At 37.8% G+C, this 19,465-nt stretch overlaps 1 protein-coding gene and 1 long non-coding RNA gene across 16 annotated transcripts in view; one reads left to right on the top strand and one right to left on the bottom strand.

The window, feature by feature from the left end:
* The window catches only part of gramd1bb (GRAM domain containing 1Bb), a 140,869-nt gene that overhangs the window by 13,019 nt on the left and 108,385 nt on the right, over positions 1–19,465 (top strand). For 7 of the 14 annotated variants that reach the window (XM_036214737.1, XM_036214734.1, XM_036214739.1 and 4 more), the window contains exon 1: positions 13,901–15,212. The exons of 2 other annotated variants lie outside the window; for them this stretch is intronic. In XM_036214737.1, the coding sequence (XP_036070630.1) occupies positions 14,803–15,212 (410 nt within the window). In that variant the 5' untranslated portion in view covers positions 13,901–14,802. Of the gene's footprint in view, positions 1–13,900; positions 15,213–19,465 lie in introns of those variants that run through there. 5 more of the 14 variants (XM_036214742.1, XM_036214741.1, XM_036214740.1 and 2 more) reach the window with 2 other exon arrangements.
* The window catches only part of LOC112141270, a 23,950-nt gene continuing 10,429 nt past the window's right edge, over positions 5,945–19,465 (bottom strand). For both annotated transcript variants that reach the window (XR_002918342.2, XR_002918341.2), the window contains exons 2-3: positions 15,052–15,156; positions 5,945–6,017 (exon numbers count right to left, since the gene is read on the bottom strand). This is a non-coding gene — a long non-coding RNA (uncharacterized LOC112141270). The remainder of the gene's footprint in view (positions 6,018–15,051; positions 15,157–19,465) is intronic.

Here is a 19,465-nt window from a genome sequence, read left to right as displayed (position 1 = left end):
AAACCTACATAGTTTATCATCTATGTGCACCTCTACCATCAATTTATAAATAAGTAAATAACAATCCTTACTTTAAAAAACTGCAATTTTATTTGTATCTTCTTTTTTTGTGTGTACTACCTCCCCTCTGTCCTCAGCAGTCTTACACTGCTGGGTTTTGTTATTTTAGTTTGGGGTTAAACCTTGGTAGTCTTAGTTTGCAGGTTTTGTTTATTTATTTATTTTCTCACCTACAACTCAAAGGCAAATTTCTAATGAATCCCTGCCACTCTGCAGCAACTATGTCTTAGAAAATAACACACGTTTTTTGGGAGAATTTGTCTAAAACTGTCATACAATAGATCAAAAGATGATTGGAGTGAGATTACAAAGTTTTCTGTACAATCCTAAAGCAGTGTTGCATCTGCAGCCTGATTCTATCATTAACCCCTGCTGTCATAATTGATTAGTTTTATAGCACTGATTAGTAGCACTTTAGACCCACGCTGCTTTATTTGACTGTCAGAATTACACTGAAGTCATTAAAAAGTCATTTAATTATTTATGTGATTACAACCCCTTTTTATTCATATATTTTTTGGATATTTTCATATCTTTTGGCCCTTTTGAGTAATCAGAACTGCATGTTTTGTGTTAATCAACATTAGTGTAGCTCTAATCTGTCCTCTTGACGTCCTGCTGACTGACAGGGACACAGGGCTAAGAATAGAGAGACGGGAACAATGGAGCTGAACCCTGAGGGTCAGTAATAAGTCATGGGAGGGAAAGTGGTCACGTGACCGTTCCATGTCGTGCAGTCATTACGGTGATGGAAAACTGTGATCTTCCTCTCAGCTGTAACAGCAAAGCCACTCTGTGGTAGGTCCATCTGTTGAGTCCGCTAATGTTCGGATGGGGAAGTCTGAGACCCGCGATGGCTCCATCATTTGGGCCTTTGCTGTGTGCAAAGTGATTTGGAGTTCAGCTGATGGCATCAGGACACGTGGGGGGAGCGACTTGGTCTTTTTTTTTAAACTGGAAAAAAAAATTAAGAAACAAAAACCATTGAACTTGAGAAGATCACGGTTTCCTTCAATAACTTAAAGCTGTTCTTGTTGGCCTCCTGTACATACTACCTTTCTTACACTTTATATTCAGTGGGGCAAAAAAGTATTTAGTCAGCCATCAATTGTGCAAGTTCTCCCACCTAAAAAAACGAGAGAGACCTGTAATTTTCATCATAGGTATACCTCAACTATGAGACACAAAATAAGAAAAAAAAAATCCACAAAATCACATTGTCTGATTTTTAAATATTTTTTTTGTAAATTATGGTGGAAAATAAATAATAAGTATATTTCAACAAGAAAAGTTCAACCCAATATTTTGCCATAAACCTTTTGTTGGCAGTGAAACATTTTCTGTAAGTCTTAATAAGATTTTCACAAACTGTTTCTGGTATTTTTGTCCATTCCTCCATGCAGATCTCCTCTAGAGCAGTCAGGTTTTGGTGCTCTTGCCGTCCATTTCCTAATAATTGATTTCTTCACACCAAGATCCAGTCTTCCAGTCTGGTGCAGGTCAACAATTTTGTTACTGGTGTCCTCAGACAGCTCATTGGTCATGGTCATAGTGGAGTTTGGAGTGTGACTGTTTGAGGTTGTGAACAGGTGTCTTTTCTATAACAGACATATAACATATGACAGAGGATCCTCCTACAGAAGCAGTTATAGATCTGTGAGGGACAGATGTTTTAAGATGACCAAATACTTTATTTCCGCCATGATTTACAAATAAATTATTTAAAAATCAGACGATTTCCTTTTCTCATTCTCCCTCAGTTGAGGTATACCTATAATGAAAATGACAGACCTCTCTCATCTTTTTAAGAACTTGCACAATTGGTGGCTGACTGATTACTTTTTTGCCCCACTGTGCACTGGTAAAGTTGATGTGTGCCTCAAGTTTACATGAAATTGGGATTTCCTGCATTTTTTTTACCTGTAGATATCAGAACTTATGTAGAACTATAGTGCAAATCTAAATATAACCTATACGGCTCTATTATACTGCCATTTATCACTATCAGAATTGCTTCATAAATGTGCCATTTTGTCAAAATAAAACCAGTTATAAAAACAAAAATGTATCTAAAAAGAATGTAAGTTATCGTTTCTTTTCATTAAATTGGAGGCAAGAATATCACTTATGAAATATATGTCAATGGTTGACGCATATATGGTAAATAAAAACCTTGAACAGAAAAGGTCAGATCTCCTTCTCCGTGGAAGGTCTGGTACACACTTACCTGAACACACCTGTATGCTCACCTCCACACAAAAACAGATGTTTGTATGCGTACGCACACGTCTGATGTATGAAATCTGCTGGTGTGCATGAGTTATGTGTGGTACAAGTTACCTCCACACTGTAATCTCTGCCAGATTACTTGTTCTTGTCATTTAAAAGTTATCCCTGTCATGGATTGCATTACTTCTATACCTTTAAGTTACTTTCTTAGTAAAACATGCAGTTAGAACATAATATTTTATTGTGACGAATGTATTTTACTTTTAAATGAGGGGTAATATGCTGTAAAAATTATACACTGTAATGTATAGTTCTGGAAAAAGAAATATTTGGTTGAGCGACTTTCAGTTTTTGTCAGCCTAGTCCATACAAATGAAAAATAGTCTATTTATTAAAAAATAAAAACCAAAGTGTTGTGTGTCTCAGAAAGACTAAAACAACAAATGCTCCCTGATGAAAGCAGTTTAAACGTGTTCCACCTAACCCACAACAGGACGGATAGCTAATGGAGCTGTGACAAAACAGGACAAACATAATTATTAGTAACAGAAAAATTAATTAAAATTTACAAAAATAATTTTGAAATTAATTTTAAAAAAGACTTAAATGACTTTCAGCACACAAGAATATTTCTTTTCATTGTAAACATGGTCCTGCTGCTTTAAACAATCATATTTTGGGTGGTCGGTTTGTTGTATGAAGTATATTACAAACGTTTTAATGCCTTACACGACTTAGTTACAACAAAAAGTGTAATGCATTTTTTTTGTTAGGAGTTACTTCCAATATTAGAGCAGAAAATGATTTTATTTGTGTTTTTTTAGTGTTTGTGTGAATATTTGAGTGTAGAGTTTGGGGTTGAGAACAAAAATGCATTCCTTTTGTAAACTATAATTTATGACTCTGATAACATTTAATCTCAAGCGACTTTTGAGGTCCACTTTGTAATTTTTATTCCTAATATTCATTGTTTTTATCATCTTTGCCCTCTCCCCTTCCCCTCATTACCCTCTCACTTCTCCAACCAATCTTTTTCTCATCTCCTCTCTCCACATCTGCCTCACACTCTCACCTTTCTGACTGATCCATAATCTAAAACAAAACTAATGATACTGTTTTTTTGTTTTAATACAAAACTGGTTTCCACAACTATACACCAGCCTTGCTCATGAAGCATAGAGAAGAATCCCAGTTGTAAAAATAAAATCTGTCCAACATAAAAGGATCTCAGCTTCCATCTGTTTGTTCAGCTGCTGGACGGGACAAATAGAAAAACAAACACATCCAATAGTTTATGTCAAAAAATACTCTACAGTCTACACCTTGTCCGATAAAGCTCAAACATGGAGTTCTGAATCAAGAAATCGTTTGAAACAGGTTTATTTATTACACTAAATATTTATTTTGGGTGATTCTCTGAAATCAGTGCACTTTAGAGTCCCACAGGTTTACCTCAAGGTTTTTTTTATATATAAATTAAGGCAGAAAATGCATTCTAAAACTGGAAATGGAAAGATCCATGTGTCTCTGGATTATAGCACACAAAAATAGTTTGAAAATTATGTTTTGAAACATGTCAAGGTGTAGTGGTCAGCCACCAACCAAAGTTACTTTTTCACTGAATGCAAAACTAATAAAAATAGCCAGTAACTTCAAGTTCTTTCTGCTGACATGATAATTTACCTGTTTACGTTCACCTAGATAAAAGAAATATGAGAAATTTACATGAATCTTTATCAAATTGCACCATTTAATCATGTCATTCAGTTTTGTTCAACCCTGTAACTGCGTATCAATCCCCCACTTTTAAAAAAATAGTGGTTCAGTCCAACTTCTTCAGCAAACAGGAAGTGACATCACTGAATATGTTCCAGCTTATACTCTAAAGACAAAGTATTACCTCACTTTCTTACCCATATTCCATGGTTTCTAATGTCAGATTGGCATCATCAAGCTCAAACTTTCAACTCTGTTACATGCATAAAGGGTATTTACTATTGTTTGGGAAAAAGTAAACAACTGTGTTGAAAAATATATTGTTTCTTGTGTTCCTTATGCCATATGTAGCTCCATATCCTAGCTGATATAGACATGACAACTTTTAGCTAAATTATTCGACCCCATAACAAACATATTGTTACGGGGTTGAATCTAGAGCTGCCACGATTAGTCGATTAATCGATGACAAATCAACTGTTAAAATAGTCGACGACTAATTTAATAGTTGATTAATCGTTACTTTATATTCTAGAGAGTCAGAGTGTAGTAAAGTTGAAAGTTTTAATGGCATTCTGTTAGCTTTTTGAATATTTTGGCATTTAGTAAGGTTTTTTAGACTATTTTGGAGTTAAGCTAATATTTCAGCTACATGCTAACTATTTTTGGCTAATTTAGGCTTTTTTTGTTTGTTTTGTTAGGCTGTTTTGGAATTTAGCTAATATTTCAGCACTATGCTAGCTGTTTTGGCTAACTTAGGTTTTTCTTTTGGCTATTTGGGAGTTTAGCTAATATTTCAGCTACATGCTAGCTGTTTTGGCTAACTTAAGGCTGGTTTATACTTCCATGCGATTCGTAATCGCTTGTGTCGCAGTGGTAGCAAGGCCACCGGAGCATTACCCCTTCAGTCGCATCAGAATGCTACTCCTCCTGGTGATGTCATCCGTGACTGAAATGTTACGCCCGGAGTGCAATCGCATGCAAATCGCATCATTTAACTTGAATTTATTTTAGGGATTAGAGTACACGAGTACGCAGAAAACCCTGTCCAGAAAAATATATTTTAACACTGAAAATGATGAAAACTTTCTGAAGAAGTTAAGAAATCCTGAATTTCACACACAGAGAGAAACAGAGAGTGGACAACTAGATAGAAAATAGAGCAAGTTGCTGGAAAAATATGTCTTCTTTCTCATATCTTACAGCACTAGAGAATGTAGTTTGTTCCTTTTTTAATTTAATTTTGTCGTATTCCTGTTTCTGTTTAGCGGTCAAACTCATCCCTTCCTCCTCTGCCTTTCATGTGTCTGCACACTCGCAGATGCCGCAAGTGTCTGAGCGAGATGATGATCATGTTAAAAATAAATGCTGGACAGAATCTTGAAAAGTATAAACACCAGTGGGAAGTACATCACAGTACATCGTAGTATGAACAATACTGCGAGATTGTGGATGCGACGCGAGCGATTGCGGTTCGCGTTGAAGTATAATTTTTCAGTTTTTCAGGCTAATTTGGCATTTAACTAATATTTTAGCTGACTATTAGCTTCAGCGATTTCACTATCAGCTTCAATGTTTTTAGCTATTAATTTCAGCATCTTCAGCTATTGTCTTTAGCATCTTCAGTGTCCAAATTCAGCTTACAGCATTCACACTAGCATTATCGCAGGTAATGCTATGTAGTTTTTAGTTAGTTTAAAGCCACATGCTGCATTCACACCAAACACAATTCTCGTGTCAAATTAGCGCCCCCTGCCTCTCTTTTGATGCTCATCAACTTAAGGCTTGTCTGATAATGTCTTCATAAACTTGACGCTCAAGGCGCATGTGAGATCAGGTTTATTTATTTTGAAAAGCTCTACAATAATATCAGGACTCATACTTCCATGTCTGGGTTCATGAGATCATTCAGAGACTCTTCAGATATGGGATTTTCTTTATTTACTGCAGCAGCTTTCAGCAGAGCTCCCGTCTCTGTGACACAGTTTGACGACTTGTTGTCCCGCAGTAGCCTGAGGAGATAGATAAGAATATTTAGAAGATTTATAAGAATAAAATTGACTATTCCCACACCATGTTCATACATATCTACACAGAAAATAACACATTCTCTTTCCTGGTGCTAATTATTTAACACATTTTGTGACGGTGTAGCACCGTCAGCTGATAGCTGCACTCAGACACGCGCGCACATACACACACCCGCAGCCACACACACGCGCTCCATTCATCTCGCGCACTTACGTTCCTCTCTGTCCCTCTCCCTCTGCAGGTCCCCCTGGGTGCACACAGGGTTGCCGACACGTAATCCATACACATACATTTACATATAGCCAAACACGCCGTCACCTGTAGCTCTTTTCTGTTTTCTTTTGTTTACAGGAAGTCAGCGTCCGATCCTGCCGGTCACGTGACTTACCTGACTTTGTATTTTTCTTTAAGGTGGAACAAGAAATCCCTGTTCATACAGAAGCAGATGTTTTCAGTTAGTCTAAGAAATGTTTTTGTTTATTTTTATTTATGAAAACTATTGTATAAATGTTTGATATAAAACCACTAATTGATTGTAACACCCACTGGGAGGGGCTTAGTGGGTTTATAAGGATGTATGTAGAAATGTTTGGGGTGGGGCTCTGAAGCTGTGTGAAGCACTGTGAAGTGAACCCTTGTGAGCAACAGATGTGCTCATTTCCTTTAATAAAAGGTAAAAGTTTATCCTTGGCGCCTCTGCAACCTTTATTGCAACTGCATTCTGGTTTCTGGACATTTGTCCTGAGGACACCCACGACACATTTGCTTGTATTGTCTAATCACATTGACAGAAGTATTTGAAGTTTTAAAAAGATGCTCCCTTTTATCTTCTACAAAGTGCAAAAATCAGGAACATATTCTGCAAATCTGGATTGGATTTCTTCACTTTTTGATCATTTTAATGATTAACGATAAATAATTATGAGAGTGAATTAATTTTAAGCCAGTGAAAGTGCATCATGAAACTCAGGAAAGTTCTGAACAGCTCGTGAAGCTTTCTTTCTGCTGAGAAGGAAAATCCCACCAGCTGCTCACTTGGATTAAGTTCAGCCATGACACAGAATAACTTGAGGCCTCTAACGGAGAACCTGTGAAACTGTAACAGGAAACGTCGTCTTGCCATGATTAATCCATGATCAAGCACACTCTTGGTAGCTGTGCGCGTGCATGCTTTGTGTAACCGCATTTTACACTGTATAGGATGACAACTGGTATTTAATGACACAAAGTTCTTGGGTACATGTTGTGGGTTATTCCAATGTCAGCACAGATCCTTAAGTACAAACAGTCAAATCAGCCTGGTAATTATCTTTAAAGGGAAATGGTGAATGTTTTATCGTTGTTGGTGTCTTCAAAACTATACTTTTCTTATCAGTAAGTGTTCTAATCTTTAATACGAGCCTCCTGATAGTTATTTTTCTTTTTTAGTTTTGACATGAAGATTGCTTGACAAGCCGTAAATTTTCATAGATATTTTGATGGTCAAACTAAGCTTTCTGTTTCTGTTCCTCAATTTGTAGCAGCAGTTCCTCAAACTACGCTCTCCTTTGACTTTGTCCTGCCTATTCAGACACTTTTACCACAAAGTTGGTGGAGTAAGCTCATTTTGAGTCTTTTCAGAGACGATCCATACACAAATTTACAGGTTTTACAAATTTGAGGCAGTACTTTATTTTTTGGGTTCATATCTGGAGGCAAGTCAGAATAAATTATGGCTCATATCAGATACATACTATTTGTAGAGCTAGTACACCTCCCCTCATGCACTCCCACAGAGGTGTATCTTCACCCGTTCTGTCCTGGCTGCACAAAGCCAACTTTCTCAGAAGCATATATTAAACTCCACACACGCAAGGAACGTTCCACGAGCGCAGGGCTGTCTCCAGTAGGGCTGCAACGACCAGTCAACTAATCGACGACTAGCCGATTAGCTGTCTATTAGTTGACTAATCGACAATTAATCGACTACTAAAATAGTCGATCAGTTGACTTAGTCGATTAGTTATTGATTAGTCGACTAATCGACTTAAAATAGTCGCGGTGGAGAAGAGAGAACAGGTTAACAGCCTGTCTTCGTCCGACTGCCCACCGCCCCACAATGTATAATAGGCTTTTATTAACTTTGCATAGAAAACAGGAACAACACCATATTTGGCGATGGAAAGTTACTGAGCACATGAAAAGACCTTGATGTTGAGCACAGGTTCTGACCGTCAGTGTTCATATCAGGAGTTTTCCTTCAGCAGAGACATGCAGGATGAGGGAATAAGGAGCTGACCTTAAAGAGCGGTTAGAACTAGTTTGAGCTGACTTTTGCACATATTGTGGCTCGACTCACTGCACCCCCACAAAAATATTTTCTAACAGTTGACTTATCGACTATTTTAATAATCGATTAGTCAACAATTCTTTGACTGATCAGCTATTAAAATAGTCAATTAGTCGACTAATCAACTGAGTTAATGATGGTTAAGATGTGTGCTTTACATTCACTTTGCTCTTGACTTGATTAGTCGACTAATCGCAAAAAATAATCTGTGATTAGTCGATTGTTAAAATAATTGTATGTGGCAGCACTAGACTGCAGTTACAAATCATTTTTGATGTTCCCATTTTCTAAAAATTGAAAATAGAGCAAACACATAATGAACAGTAGTAGTTTGTGAAAGCTATGCAGCTCAAATGGTAATATCAAAAATGATTTCTTTGTTTACAGTAGATTAGAAATTGATAAATAAATAAAGGAATCCTTTTTTCCCCCCTCTTTTCATTTTTAGTTTTAAGTTGAAAAACCAATTATACTATTTCCGTTTTTGTTCCTTCAATGTTGAGTTTCACTCGGGCGTGCAGGAGAAGCTCCACGAGTCCTCCACAAGGGGGCAGAACTAGTTTTAGGAGCATCAGAATACTTTCACAGGCGAACATGAGAGGTCACAGTTGTGTAAGAATACTCCCACGAGCGCGGAGAAGAGGATTCACGAGCGCCCCGACTGTCCTACGTGCGTAGAGTTTGATATACGCCTATGACAGACTTTTGGCAAAAATTTGACTCCATACATTTTTGTTTAAGATTCACTAACTAAAATCTAAAATTTTAGTAATTTAAAGTGTCAACCAGTGTAGTAGATGTTGAAGACCATGTTTCTGTCTTTTTTGTTTATTGATTTAAAGTTAAAACAGAAAGAAAAAAAAGAAAAGTGATGCTTTTAGTTTGACTTGATAAAATAAAATATTCGTTTATTTGTAAATTTTTATTTTTTAATACACAGAATATGCCTCAGATTAAATCAGTCTCAACACAAACATGTATAAAAAATGCATTAACAGGCTGCTTTGAAGTCCTAAAGGCTGCTGGAGCAAATAGATTATGGCGTTAAAATGTTACAGTCTGTATTAACTTTAATGAGGGCAAGTTTTACTTTGAAAATTTCCTTTGGAAAGCACCATTGTTTTCAGAAAGGTGTCTAAAATAAAGTGATCTTTCAACTTGCTCAGTTCTTTGTCAGAATGACCATTCTTGCTAAACTACTTTTTTAAAATTATTTTAATAGTTTTATTTTATTATTTTTCTGCAGTGGAACTTATCCAAGGTATAAACTGACCAATCAGAGGCCTCAATAAAAAATAGGGGGTGTATATACTTGCTTCTGATTGGCCAGAGTAGTTGCTATAGAAACGTTGACTCAGACCGACTTGGACCAATCACTGCTTACTGGCGACGTCTGCTTCCAACACGATGGCCGTATGGCAGAAAAATGGAGACTGAATTGACTTCATGACGTTGGAACGGGAGGAAGTCATTTTCTATGGAAGACGTCCCTTTTCTGGGACATCCTCTTGTAGATGACTAGATCCATGTACGTCTTTGTTTTCATCGTCTCAGATGGTTTCTGGCTCAAAACCGTATAGCTGGACAGCTCCAAAATTACTCGCTATTTTTTGATCGACTGCTAATGTTATCTTGGGATTGTGAGGGGCTGTAAGCTAGCATGTAAACAAAGGGATGATGGGAAATAAGTGGAGGCTTACTTTGCCTAAAAATGGCAAAATCATGATTAAAAGATAATTGTTTTTGCAATAGATCAAAGGATGATTGAAGTGGGACTTTAAAGTTAATATTGGTTAGATGAATCCTATTTGATGTCATCAAACAGGACATTTAATAGTTAATGCTAATGCTATTATTTCTACACATTAAATTTCTCCTGCTCTTTTCCGTACGCTTTTCTGTACTTTCATCAATTTCAACAATCTTGGTATCAAAATGGCTGCACGGTGGCGCAGTGGTTAGCGCTCTTGCCTCACAGCAAGAAGGCCCCGGTTCGAATCCTGGCTGGGGCATTTGAGACCTTTCTGTGTGGAGTTTGCATGTTCTCCCCGTGCATGCGTGGGTTTTCACCGGGGACTCCGGCTTCCTCCCACCGTCCAAAAACATGCTTCATAGGTTAATTGGTGACTCTAAATTGCCCCTAGGTGTGAATGTGAGAGTGAATGTGTGTGTGATTGAGGCCCTGTGACAGACTGGCGACCTGCCCGGGGTGAACCCCGCTTTCGCCCATCAGTAGCCGGACAAGAAGAAGCGAACAAGAAGATGGATGGATGGTATCAAAACATTCAGTTTGTTTAGGACATTACTGCTTGTATTTTTGGTATTCATAAACTTTATAGTTTTTGAAATATTGAGCAAAATATGCCCCTTAGGAAATTAATGAAAAAGTCTTTTCAATTTCAATTTTTTTAGTAAATTAGCAACAAGTCTTTAAATATATTCATGGACTATGTTTTTCTCTTTTATTGTAATTTTAAGAACATTTGGCATTTACCTAATATATTTAGCAACATGCTAGCATTTTTACTAATTTGTTATCTACTGGGGTTTTTATCGACTAGTTTAGAGTTTAGCTTCTATTTTAGCAACATGCTGATTTTTTTGGCTAATTTGTTATCTACTGAAGTTTTTCTAGGCTAATTAGGAGTTTAGCTTCTATTTTAGCAACAGGCTAACATTTTCGACTAATTTAGTTTACTGAGGAATTTTGGGCTATTTTGGAGTTTAACTAGTAATTAAGCAATGAGCTGACTTCTTTGGCTAATTTGGCATCTACTGAGGTTTTTGGGTTAATTGGCTAATGGAGTTTAGCTCATAATTAAGCAACATGCTAAATATATTTGCAAAATTGTCATGTACTAAGGATTTTTAAGAAATTTGACTATAAATTATCAGAAATTTACGTAAACTTCAGTGCTCTTTCATAAATTCTTTAATGAAATTTCCAGTCTTTCAGCAAATTCAACATTTTTCAAATAGTTTTTGCCTTTTCAGCAAATCCCTTCCGCAATTAAAGTAAAGTGTGTCACCATTTTCAGCAAAAAGCTTAAGCATCTTCGGGGACTTTCAGCAAAAACCATTCACTCTAGCATTATCGCAGGTAATGCAACTTTTCTAGTTTGTTTTACACTCATCAACGTTGTGAACTGTAATAAGCGTAATCTATCTTCCACATTTTTTTTCTCTGCAGAGTAAACATGTCAGAAATTAAGTAAAGCCATGAACATGTAAAACAGTGACATGAAGTAAAAACTCATCATTTTAGAGATTCTGTTTTCCAGTTCCTGTCAGTCACACCAGGTTAAGATTGACAATCACCCACAGCTGTTTGATTTGAGTTCATCACTCCCAGTGTATTTAACTGTCTGCTGTTCAGTTCCTCATTGTCAGGTCATCTGTTTGTTGCACCCTAAGTTTTGTCATTATCAGGTTTATTGATTAAATCTTTGAGTTTCTGACTTGTCTTCAGCATACTGGTTCATTCACTACAGGCTCCTGAAGATACTATGTGTAATTCAGAGGTGAGCAAATTACGGCCCGGGGGCCACATGCGGCCCGTTATTTATTTCCGCTATTTAATCTAAAATAAATTACTGTATATCGATAATAATCATTGTTTTATGTCCCTTGTATTTCTGGTGTCTCCCCATAGTTGGTGCACAACAGAAACCTACAGAGACCTTTGTTTATGTGCAGAAAATTATTCTGCTGTCATGGTGGTGTTGGAATATTTAGTTGTTTTTCTGATGTTCATGTGTGTTTTCCAGGTCATAGGGTGATTTTTCTGATTATTCCAACACCACAGGAACGCAACATTTCTTTTTTATTTACCCCTTTTGGCACCAAAAAGAGAGCAAAAGTCAAGTTTAGAAATAAAAACTTGAAAATGTTGTGTTTTGAAATATATAGTAATTTAAATTAAAGCATGTTTTTGGCCAAATTCTAGCTCCTCATTGCCCACCCACACCCAATCGAAGCAGAGTAGCTCTGCTGGTATTTCTAATAGTGTAAGCTTTTAGAGAATTATAGATTGTCGTATGATATGATGGCATATAGTCTTCCTTTTTGCTAGTTTCTACCATGTCTAATCGTATTACATTGCTCTGCTATTGATTTTGTAGTACCTCATAAAAACAGGCAGATGTGATTTTGGCTTATACACTCATAAACTTTGAGATTGAATCTTTGAGCAGGAAGTAAACATACTAATGGCTTGTGTGTTGAGATGGATGTGAAGATTCCTGATTCACAAAGATGGATATCTGGTGAGACAGCTTTTGAGAGCTTTCAGCAGAAAAGTTTGATCAATAAAAGCCTGTAGAGCAAGGGTCACCAAGTGGCGGGCCGCGGTCCGGATCTGGACTCAGATGTTGGGTCATGCGGACTGAGTATCTGGGTCCAGATCTTAACCTGGATGTTTGGTTATGAGGACACCTGGATCCAGGTCCGGATCTTAACCTGGATGTTGGGTCATGCGGAGCTAGAATCTGGGTGTGGATCTTTACCTAGATATTGGATCATGCAGACCCAGAATTCAGGTCTGAATCCTAACCCGGGTGTTGGATCATGTGGACCCAGAATCTTGGTCTAGATTTTAACCCAGATGTTGGGTCATGCGTTGCCAGAATCTGGGTGTGGATCTTTACCTAGATGTTGGATCTTGCAGACCCAGAATCCAGGTCCGGATCCTAACCCGGGTGTTGGATCATGTGGACCCAGAATCTGTGTCCGGATCTGACCAGGATGTTGGGCCATGCGGACCCAGATTCTGGGTCTTGATCTCAACCCAGATGTTGGGTCATACAGACCCAGTATCTGGATCCAGATCTTAACCCAGATGTTGGGTCATGCAGACAAAGCATCTAGGTCAGAAACCAGACTCAGATTTTGGGTCATGCTGACCCAGAATCTGAGTTTAGATCTTAACCCCGATGTTGGGTCATGTGGTCCCAGGATCTGGGTCTGAACTTGACATAAAACTAATAAGATGGGCGCCTCTATTTTAAACAATCCAGCTCTTGTTCTCATTGCAACCCATTCATCAAGTCGTCATATTTGGACATACCTGTTTTGGAGAGTTTCTGAGAAAAAAGCCTGTGAGGATCCTGAAGAAGAGCGTTCGACTTCAGAGAAACAAATCTGCCGTTTACAGACACAACCAGGAGTTTTCCTCCAAATGTGGATTTATGGAGACAGTTGTTTCAACGTACCAAACCGCTCTGCATTATAAGCGGCGACAGATTCTTGAATGCTTTACATAATCTCACATTCAAAAAGTTGCAGATGTGCCACCAATCTTTGGCTACTTAAAAAGTTATTACACCGAATATTTAGACATTGTTTTTTTCTGGACCCTAACCTCAAGAAATTTTTCCTAACTGGACCCCTTTAAATTTTAGTTGAAGCCCTCTGCTGTAGAGTATGTAGTAACTAGACAAATATGTGCCTTGTGGCCCAGATCCATGCAGGTCAGCTCTTATCTATCATTTGTTTGCAGTCACAGACAAAAAGCTTAAAGGTCTTGCTACTCTTGACACTGTGGTCGGATAGAAAGGTGTTAGGGACTGATAGACTCACGCTGATGAATGGTGGTGGATTTTTTAGTAGATTAGCCTGTTTATCATGAGTTATCTTGTTGTGTGTCTGTGTGTGTTCCTGTACATATTGTCTTGCCTGGCTGATAATTAGCTGGTGTTGTATGGCTGCTTAACTTGTTCATCATTGCCCTCAGACTTGCAGTCCTATCACCTCCCTTTGACTTGTAGGCTAACCGACACGGAGTCAACGACAGACTGGAGCGTCTGGCACAGGACCAAGTCAGACCAACCGGCCCTCCTCTTTTTCCCAAAGTGACAACAAAAAAACCCACCCCTAGCCCTGCACCCTGCATTAGTAATGATATTAAAAGGGGCCAACAGCTGGTGAACTCGTCTTTAACATCTTCAAACAGCTTGGACAGTACATATCCAGTGTTTAAATGAGTTTGTGTGTAACTTGGCCTGCGTGTCCCTGGAGAGAAACAACGAAGGAGTTTTGTTACAGTCCCTGACAGGCCTTATGCATGTTTCATCTGCTGCTCTTAGAACAGAACCCCTTTTGTTATCTAATCTGCTGAAGCCCTCTTCTGTCCAGCCTGAGTGGCTGACTTTACCGCCTCAAGACAGGACTTCACAGACTGTCTGCCAGCGGCTGAACTGATCCGTATTCAGCAACAGCTGAGGAGAAGCAGGAGGACTTGGACAAGCTTAGGATCTCTGGATTTATTTCCTTTTTTGCCCAGGGAAGTCTTCAGTGTCCAACGGGCCAACTGAGTGGCCTTATCGCTTTCCTTCTTGACCTTTTTTAATTCTAAGCAATAAAATTGGTGTCTAGGAATTTGTAAAGCAAACGATTTTATACTTTAGGAGCTAAGTTCATGTTGAACAAACTTAAGGGCCATGGGTGACACTCTGAGGCCTCCGTCACTCCAGGTGAGTGTGCCGCAAGACGCTCCAGCATACTCTGATGGAGGTAACCACCCTGTGTCAGATGGCTGTGTCCGATCCAGCTCCTCCACTCCAACGCTTCGCCGAAAGCGCTTCAAAATGCGTCGGATGAGGAACGTGCCCAGTGAAAGGGAGCTTGAACGCGCACGGATTGCTAACGCCCACCTGACGGCCAGATCTCGCTCCAGCTCCAAGGAGTACCTTCAGCTTCCGTCCATTGAAATCACGCCGTCCAGCGACGAAGACGCAGCGTCTTCCTGGTCGAGCTGCTCCACTCCAAGCGCGTCACCTCGCCGCAGGCGTTTCCTGTTGAGGAGATGGTTAAAGGTCAGAGAGAAGAAAGAGCAAGGCAGTGAGAGCAGGTTAGTATGGACCCTCTTGTATCCTCTCCTTGTCCCGCATTATCCTTAACGTCTTCATGCTGCTTCAGGCTTCTGCTACCGGCATTAATGTGGCGTCATACTAACATGCACAGTCTGAAGTTATTGTCCCTTTATTTTTTTGTAAACGATAGTGTGAGGAGAAGAGTTTCTTCTGATCCCAGAAAGTTGCATTTGAAATGCTTACAATGACAGTAGCAGTAGTTTGTCTGGTTTGAAGAGACACAACTTAGATTCTAGTCGTACATTCACACCAGCCACACATTCAAGCAACCATTTTCACTAGTCTATCCATATGGTCTACCTAGTTATAAATTCTCACGCTCATGTCTCTCTACGTATGTCTGTTCTGGGGCTTTAAGTACGAAACATGTGTTCACTGAATGTACATTGAAACGTGAACCAGTTTAACTTTCATAATTCGTGTAAAAGTGTTCATGAAGGAGAAATTAAAAATTTCGCTTGGTGCCCTACTGAAATTTTATAACATTAAGTCTTTCATATATCGGAATAGAGCTGTGAGATTTGCGAGATTTGCACAGCTTCAACAGTTCGTACGAATTCCAATTACATGCGCCTTTATCAGGTAGCAACAGTCCAGTGTAAACACTGTATGCCAAGAATGCACTGAACAAGGGATCTTGAATGTCCATCACCTCCTTGCTGTGTACATAGCATCATATGTAGCTTTTTGCTGGTATATTTCTTTCTTTTCACTATGTTCAGGACATATATTCACAAGTCATATTTATGGCTGGGCGATTTGGACATTTTTATATCTATATAGTTTTTTATATGGTGATAATGCTATATATCATGATATAAACCAAATAGTTGTTAATAGTTTGTATATTTGCCAAATTTGAACGTTCTGCAGGTCAAAAAAGAAATGTGTAATCATCAGCAGGTTGTTTGATTAAAAATGTATTTCCTATCATACTTTCAGCACAACAGATGAACTGAAAATCATGCAACTAGTTTTTTAAATTACGTTATGTGTATACATATCTCTATAGATATATATAACTAAACTGAGAACTAAGTCTCAAAGTAGAACATAAATGAAATAGAACATTAAACTGTTCAGTTCCATTAAAAGAAAGAATTAATTCTACCAAAAAATTCTATTGTTTTCAGGATTTTCAGAACAAATATAAAATTATAACTGTATTTTACACAGAAATATTGTAGGTGCTTTACTTTTTGAACTTTTTCTTAATTTATTTTCAGAAAATTAAATTCCATAGAGGTAATGTATAAATGGTATGAACATGTATCTGTTGTCATCTAACTGTAAACTCAAATTCAAACACGCTGAGAAAAATTGTGAGATTTGCCAGAGATTTCCTAATTCTGTCTCCAAGTGATTACATGTTATATTAAAATATAACAAAAAGACTGCCTGAAAACAAAGATTTGGACTATTGTTATTATATTTTAAATCTAGAGCGTTCTCACGAGGGAAGGAGGTGGGGGGTTAGTCACAACATCTGAGTGGATACAATTAAGTCATAATATTAAAAAAATGTGTTGTACGAATGCCCTACAAATTAATTTATCCGCCACGTCTTATAAGTCCGGTCAGTGAAAATATTGATGACATCAGGCTGCGCACTGGAACAACTCATTAGCATCATGCTAATGCTACATTGCGGTCACCAAATCAACTCTTTTTATTAAACTTTCTGTTGCTGCTATAAGTCCAGCCGGTTTATCTTCCAGTTCCGATTGGCTCACGTTAAAAATCACCAGATGTTCATCATCGGGCCATTGATAACAATAAGATAAAATGATCTGGACTTTTGGGGTCTTGACTTTGACACATGTGGTCTATTGAGAAAAAGTTCAATCGCAATTTTTATCGTTAGATTTTTATTGCCCAGCCCTACGTTCAAGACATCCAACTCCCAAAAACTTACTGTCCACATATTTCAGTTGATTAGAAAGATGTTGCGGTGGAAGGATCCACACCTTTGCCCACAGACTCGTCACATTGACAGGTACAGCAGTCCTCCCGCTCCAGTAAACACATCAAATGTTGTGTTTCAAACAGGGCAGGGTCATTTAGTTTTTTGTTTTTTTAGGAAGGTCCAATACCAGTTGTGTGGAAAAAAAAATCAATCTTTTTTTTTTCTTTGAGTGGCGGGCTGACATTGGAGATAGAGGAAATGGAGGTGTCACCTGACGAAAGATGATCAAGTCAATATCCCTGCCCTGTGTAGGTTAAACTATTTAAAATATTTACGTGTAGGTTAAATCCTTTAATCCTGAGTAAAAAAGGAATGTCTTTATAGATAATCAAGCTAATATGAAAGGAAAAAACAGAATCTGTGCTTGTTTATGAAAAGTAAATGTCTCAAATAATAAATGTATTATGTTTTATTAATGTTTTTAAGCCAGTGTACTTCATTTACTTGTTAAAGGTATGTTTACTTTGCAGCTGAATAGGTTGGTGTAATCTCAGATTGACCCCTTCTCCAGTGCTTTTCCATAAAATGCAACCGGAACTCTTTTATCCCCCTTCAAGCTGATAATCACTCAGTGATTGGAGTGTAATTAAATCATGGTGTTAATAAGTGGAATGAATCAATGAAATGACGCCTTTCTAAGGGAGTTCCTTTCATTCACAGGTTGTCTTGTTTACAGGACCTATTGTGATGACTCCTAGACATTTTTATGACACTTCACCTGATAAAGTGCTCAGCCTTGTGCAGTCGAGCATCGCGGGGGTCTGGAGAAATTCCTCTGAGTCTGACCCCTGTCTGAAGAAAAATTTATGTTATATAACATATGACTTCTTGTTTTGCTGTTGCAGAACTTCTGCTCCAGCTTTTCATCTACACTGTTTTAGCTCCCTTGAAAGCCCCTCTTCAAAAAAGACCCGCTGTGCTCTGATTGTTCGGCTGATTGCTGGGAAATGGCAGCGACAGAACATCTGCTCGTTTTCCCTTTTATGTTTAATGTATTTGTCATCACGCAGGCATTTTTTTTTATTTGCAAAAGATTTAACTGTGATGTTATGAAGTGAAAGATGAAGTTCGGGCTTGAAATGAGCCATTTCATGCAGATTAGCTGGAGAGATTTTTGACTGAGGTTCATGGTGTCCCAACTATTAAAGCGCAATGGGCCCATATGGTTTAAAAGTGTGAGAAAATGTGGGACCGATTGGTTTTGTTCGCAGTTTCACACAGGGGGCATAAATCCAAAACACATCTTAGGTCACGGGCCGAACAGGATTAACATTTATTGGACACTCTAAAACAGAATTTATTAAAACGTCAGAAACGTAACTTTTTAACATAAAAATGAATACAAACAGGCAGGAATATTATTCCAGAAAAAAACAACTTGAACCTTAAATAATTTCAATATTTTACTTTCCACAAAAATATATTTTGTCAAAATTATACAAGTTAGAAATAAGCGGAAGATGACATTGTACCATTAATAACAATAAAATAAAATGATCTGGAGGGCTGGATATAATTACCCTGAGGGCCGGATCCGGCCCCCGGGCCTTGACTTTGACACAAGTGACTATGGTATAAGTTCCTTTAAAGTGCAGAAACACAATGTTTGTTTCTTATGGCTGAATGTCAACGTCTTTGTCTTCTTGGAGTAATACTGCAGACATTAAAGTCTTTACATTTGTGCTTATCTTACCGTTGACGTGTGTTGTGCTCACAAATTACACTTGTGGGATAGTTGAGGTAACACTTTATAAATATAAAAAATTCCAGCAAAAAAAATGAAGGCAACATTTTCCCTGTTTTTGTTCAAAAGCTACATATTGTGATAAAAAATGTTCCTTGTAAAACATCTGGATTAATCACAACCCAAAAGTCTGATTAAACTAATGATAATTTTGATTATACATTATTAACATCACTAATTAAAATCGTTTAAGTATGTGTGACCTATGAGTTTTTACATTACTTTTTTAAGTTTTTAAACCCAATTTATTTTCCGATGATTATGTCCAAATTTGAAGTCACCTTTTTTTTCCGTATTTTTTCCACTTGAAGGGATATGTGTAGGGATAGGGAGAAGCAGTAGGAGTAGGGAAGCAATTTAAATTCAGACATTATCTAGCAGAGAACCACATAACCCTATCGGTGTCTCAAAGGAAATGCTTGAAATACTGCAACTAAATAAACGTCTATGCCAAAAGTATAACTTTATCAATTCATTTTCTGAACCTACTAGATCCCCCAAACTGCATTGATTGAAGTCCC

Source organism: Oryzias melastigma, linkage group LG13, assembly GCF_002922805.2.
Source record: "Oryzias melastigma strain HK-1 linkage group LG13, ASM292280v2, whole genome shotgun sequence".
NCBI lineage: Eukaryota > Metazoa > Chordata > Actinopteri > Beloniformes > Adrianichthyidae > Oryzias > Oryzias melastigma.
Note: the sequence above shows the minus strand (reverse complement) of the source record. Positions and strands in the feature narration are given on the sequence as shown.